The 5834-nt window shown below is 29.1% G+C and overlaps 1 protein-coding gene across 1 annotated transcript; it reads left to right on the forward strand.

The window, feature by feature from the left end:
* The first annotated feature begins 2768 nt into the window (after positions 1–2768).
* LOC108823734 (uncharacterized) lies at positions 2769–4598 on the forward strand. Its single transcript, XM_018597007.2, has 6 exons — positions 2769–3073; positions 3160–3255; positions 3328–3546; positions 3757–3853; positions 3952–4014; positions 4116–4598. The coding sequence occupies exons 1-6, from the start codon at positions 2819–2821 to the stop codon at positions 4310–4312; spliced, it is 927 nt and encodes a 308-aa protein (XP_018452509.1). The 5' UTR covers positions 2769–2818; the 3' UTR covers positions 4313–4598.
* Positions 4599–5834: the final 1236 nt, after the last annotated feature.

Below are 5834 nucleotides of genomic sequence, written 5' to 3' on the forward strand. Positions count from 1 at the left end.
ATTGTAAAAAGAACTACTATAACTCATGTAAATGGATGGAAAGTTACGTAATACAGCTACAGTTATAAACTAATCACAAACATTCGAAAGAAATGATAGAAACGGGGTCCACAACTTTTATTTATAAAGTAGAGACTGTGTTAATTGCCTCTTTGGAAACACAGTAGGCAATGTGCCATGACGATAACAGATGACACGTGAATCATACTGTAACGATCTATAGGCATATTGGTCCAATATTTTAAAATTTTCTACATCAGTTTTTTTTACATATTCTATATAATTTATCCAGAACCGTGCAAAGAACTTTTGGTGCTATTATATTAAACTAGAGTTATTCAATTCAGTAAAACCGAATTAATTAAACCGAATAGAACTACACTTAATTAATAGAACTACATGAAAAAATGGTTTGGATTTGGTAATACCGAATATACTAAATAAATGCTTTTAAAAAATCGTAATATATGAATATGATTTGGTATATAAAACCGATCAAATGGAATAAACCGATAAAAAATATAGTAGTATAATTATATGTAAAATTATATAACATAATTAATAATATACACATAATATATTTTATTAATATGATCTTCATATTTAAAATGTTGATTTTAATAATATAATTTTTTATTTTAAGTTAAAATTTATTTTTATCTTCTATCAAATTAAATAAAACATAATTTTTACCTTTTTTGACAAATATGTGTGCTAATATGTAATTATTTATAATATTATGGATTACTGATTTTTATTATTTTTATATTCTATAAAAACTATTATTATTAATATTATTAACTTGATAAGTTTACTAATTATTTTAAATAAGAAAAGGAAAAAAACAAAAACTTATCTATTTAAAAACCAAAATATCTTCATATTATACAAAAATCGATATCATACAAAGTAAAATTTATTAATATTATAAAAGATAAATAAATTTATGGTTTTTAGAATAAAACTGAATAAATAGAAAACTGACGTTATATAAATCGAATGAAACCAAAATAAATATGGTAGCTACTTTTTATAAACTGAAATACCAAAAAAACAAACCGAAATGATAACTAGATTGAACATCCTTTTATTAAATAAATAAAATAAATTGATTCTATAAATAAAAGGAGTGGTAAAAGACTAGAAAATAATAATAATAATTTTCAGTAAAACCTAATAGTTTAATTAGTAAGCTAGAAGGAAGTAAAATAATTGTCACTCAAAGAAAAAACTAACAATGAAAGAACATAAGATCAAAAATAAAAATAAATTAATTAATTCAAAAATAATAGTAAAATATTTGTAAAAGAGATATTGATGTTGAAAGAATTTTGCATAAATAGAAAAGAGTTCAGTCAAAAAAAAAATAGAAAAGAGTTCAGCACATTGGCGGTTTAGAATTTTGGCCAAAAACTTTGACAAAAAGACATATTACCAATAGACGACATATCAGACTTACATATGTGTTTTTCTAATGATAAATGATGGCGTAGGCGAGGTTTTTTTTTTAATTTGTTAAGTAGGCAGGCTTTGAATTTATCGAATATTGTATAATAACAATACAAAACATACATTATAATTTTACAAGTTAATTTTCCATTATTAATGATTTATATATGGCATATTAATGAAGTAAAATTGTGGCATACTAATGAAGTAAAATTAATTGCATATTAAGGAAGTAAAATTACTTTTTCCTTTAAAAAAATAATAATTTTACTAAGATTCTCCTTTGGTGTAGTGATACAGTTTCATTTGCTTGAATTGTCAGTAACTTAGGTTGAATCTTCTATAAAATGTTTGTTGTCAAAAATAATAATAATAATAATAATTTTACATTTTTACTTCATTAATTATTTATAAAGATCTACCAGGTTAACTGTTTAAAAATATTAATATAGTTTATTATGAAATTTTTGACTAATTATTTATATAATAATCATTCACTATATTTTAATACACTATTTACATCAAATAATAATGATGAATAATTGATAACAATAATAAAAATATTAAAAGGAAGAATTAAATTCACTAAAAGAAATCTTTCTCGTTTTTAGAAATTTATTTTTACTGATGGAAAATTACACTTGAAATGTATAACTATTCAACAACACATTTAATCAGTACTATAATATAATTTTCATAACAGTACGATATATCTACAAATATTGTAATCGATTTTGATGTTTGGTTGAATCTCTGTCATATGATACATATGTATAGTCTATAAATTATTATACATACATATGCAGTTGCCATACAAATTGTGTAAAGAGTTTCACTAATATTATACATAGACTGTACACATGTATGTTTTACTTTATAAATTGTATACCTTGAACGTGGACAGTCCACCTAATATCTTATAAATTAATTTGTTTGTTTTTTAACGCTCTGTATGATTTTTTTTCTTTTCGAAAAAGAACGCTCTGTATAAATATTAGTGGAAAAAAAAATATATTAGTGAAAACTATGGAGGGGTGGGGTGGGGGGTTCGCACAAAATCAATAACAAAGGGAAAATAAAAAGGGAAAGACTTGCATAAAACCAAAGACAGAGAAATATCAAAATGCCAGTAAACATCAAACAGTTATAATGGAAAATTTGACTTAATGTGTGTCTGTCTTAAAAATGCTTAATTGATAATAATAATAAAAATAATAATTGATCACGCGTCGTACTCAGAAATAAAGATGCTCTGTACAATTATTATGCACAAACAAAGATTGCTTTGGAAAGATGGTTATAAATACGTTATGCTGTACAATGAAGACATTAGAGAATCAAATTGAAACGGGTAGTTTGAGAAATAGCAATGGCGATCCTGAATTTCACACCTTCCTTAACGTTCCCGGTGACCATAGATTCAGCTCGAAGAACAAGAGTTAGAGGTTCTGTCATCAAAATGCAGAAGAGTCTCATTACTACGGATCCTCCAGCCTCACATGGTTTCAGCTTATGTACGTGCGGAAGAAAGCATTTCCTAGGAGAAGCTACGACGCCGTTTCTTCCAATCTCTCCTTCCTACGCTGCTCCATCCACAGCTCCATCCACTGCTACTAACTCAACGGTTGGTCGTAGTGAACTTTGCTGCTAAATTATAGAAGAGGGAATACCTTTTTTTTATCTAATAATCTATATCTTCATTTATATCAGGAAGTATTGAACCAGTTGCGTCCTCCTAAGCCTGACTGGTATTTTGAGCTCTATGGTTATTTCAGGAGTGCAGGCATGGAAAGATATGAGAAAGAGGTTAGTGACTATATGAGATTTCATGCATTCTTTCGTTGTTTCTTACGTTTCATTCTTCTTTTCTTTTGTCAGATTGCCGTTTACAAGAAGAAACTCTTTGCAAATTTGGTGGGAAAAGCAGAAACTGTTTTGGAGATTGGAATTGGAGCTGGTCCGAACATCAAGTACTATAACAATATTCCAAACGTCTCTGTTCTTGGTGTTGATCCAAACCCTAAGATGGAAAGTCACGCACGCAAATCCGCTATAGAAGCAGGAGTGAAATCGGAAAATTTCAAGTTTATTCACGCGGTAATGGCTTTCTTTATATTATATTGTGAACAAACGCGAGTTAAACAATAATGAAATAAAGAATAGAAAAAAAAAATTCCATTATTGAGGCAAATATTGTTTTAGGGTTTGTATATTGATTGTGTGGATTAATTATTTACAACCCCTTATTTATATTATTTAGTTCTTTCTTTGCATCCCCTCTGATATTCTTGTAAATCGTGTGACTAGGTCGCAGAATCTATGCCATTAGAAGATGCATCAGTGGATGCAGTTGTGGGAAGTCTTGTGATGTGTTCTGTCTCGGATATCCCTCAAACACTCAAAGGTAATTGTTTAAGTTCCTTCAAATCGAACATCTTACGTCAGATGTCAGATCAAATGAAAACAAATTAAGCTCATTTAAATAGTTTGGTACACGTACAGAGATAAAACGGATCCTAAAACCTGGAGGGCTATACCTCTTCGTGGAACATGTTGCAGCAGAAGGTATCGCTTTCGACTCATGAGAAATCCATCAGAATCCCTTAACCCATAAATGACATAACCCAAAACGTTTTGTTTTGTTTTGTTTGTTTTGTGATGAGCAGATGGAACATTTCTAAGGATGGTGCAGAATGTTTTGGATCCATTACAACAAGTTGTAGCCGACGGATGTCATTTAACTAGGAACACAGAAGACTACCTTTTAGAAGCTGGGTTCAAAGGTGGTGTAGATATCAACAAGGTCTCTCTTTCTGCCTTTTACCACTTAAGCCCTCATCTTTATGGAGTTGCTTACAATTAAAAAAAAAAAGATGGGAAATATCTGAACTCAGCAGCTCATCTTTGGACTGAACACAAGGCTTTATTTCACGTTTGAAAATATCAACGTTTTCAACTCTGTTTCCCTATATCTGTATTTGATCCTAAACTGTCGACTCAATGAATTGAGTGTGAGCGTTTATGATCTAGTGTTTGTAACTGAATAATGCTATATAAGCAGAAAATAATGTAAAATTATCAGAAAGTTTGGAACTCTGTCTTCTACTAATCAAAAAGGGTAATTAATCAACTTTGAAATCTTCGAAAGAGACGTTGGACTTCTTCACTCTTATCCTTTGTTTTGATTATGAGTAACTGAGATCTTAAACTTAGAGCATCTCTAATGTAAAATTTCACATTTTCCTATAAAATGAAGTAAAAATGAATATAAAGTAAAATTGATTCAATCCTATTTCATTTTTCATATTGAATAAATAAAAAATTGATTACTTTATTTATGAAGTAAATTTTATAATGGAGTGAGATATGAAGTTATGCTGAAACACTTCTTATTCTATATTCACTTTTACTTTATTTTACAGAAAAATAAGAAATTGGGTTAAAGATGTCCTTGGCAATGACAACCCTCCATATGTCACTTTTTTTTTGAATAAACATAAAATTTATGCATCACACACACTTTTTTACAATAAATGCTTCAAATTTTGGAAGACTTGTCACCTTTTTCACTGGTCAATACATATGAAATCTTCGAAAAGAAATATTCCGAAATGCCGGAACGAGCGAGCGGATGCTCTAGCCAAGAGTGCACGGTCCAGAGGATACTCCTAGGAGGATCGGCTCGTCTGCTCTCCAATTGATCTAGGCCTAGTTGGGTTGATGACAAAAAAAAAAAAAAGAGATTACACATGTGGACGTAACTATATCTTCATATTCTATACTCTTATTCTTTGTTTTGATTATGAGCAATCGAGGTTTTTAATTTAGCAATGACAACCCTCCACCTGTCTTCTTATTCACTGGTCCAATACATATGAAATTTTTGAAATAGACTTTGCATAAAGAGACTTACACATCTGCACCGAACTATGTATTCATCTTCTTCACTCTTAGTCTTTGTTTCGATTATGAACAATTGAGATTTTTAATTTAGCAATGGCAACCCTCCACTTGTCACCTTATTCACTGGTCAATACATCGTTGTAAATAACATGATAGGTTCTTACGTATTTAAATTCTCTTTCTTTTGCTAGAGATTTATGTGTGTTTTTTCTTTTTTTTTGCGTTTCAAGACAACAAAAAGTATGTACATAAAAGTTGATGAGATGTGTTTTTAATGGGTTCTGAGTCTTCTGACCTTATAGATATTAAGATATAATTTTATTGAATAAAGTATGTGTTTTATTGAGTTAAGATGTGTATTTTAAAGTATTTTATTCTCGTGAGCGTAAATAATTATCAGAAATGAAAATTTATAACATTTCCTCTCTAGTAACTCCAATTACTATATCTAACTGCCAATATAATTACTCACACTGAACCTA

The sequence above is a fragment of the Raphanus sativus genome, unplaced genomic scaffold (assembly GCF_000801105.2).
Source record: "Raphanus sativus cultivar WK10039 unplaced genomic scaffold, ASM80110v3 Scaffold3306, whole genome shotgun sequence".
Taxonomy (NCBI): domain Eukaryota; kingdom Viridiplantae; phylum Streptophyta; class Magnoliopsida; order Brassicales; family Brassicaceae; genus Raphanus; species Raphanus sativus.

Bases quoted from the DNA above. Each gene is read 5' to 3' on its own strand.
- LOC108823734 (XM_018597007.2), top strand. From the start codon at position 2,819: ATGGCGATCCTGAATTTCACACCTTCCTTAACGTTCCCGGTGACCATA. The intron at 3,256-3,327 runs GTTAGTGACTAT...TTCTTTTGTCAG, and splicing joins TGGAAAGATATGAGAAAGAG to ATTGCCGTTTACAAGAAGAA. The intron at 3,854-3,951 runs GTAATTGTTTAA...GTACACGTACAG, and splicing joins TATCCCTCAAACACTCAAAG to AGATAAAACGGATCCTAAAA.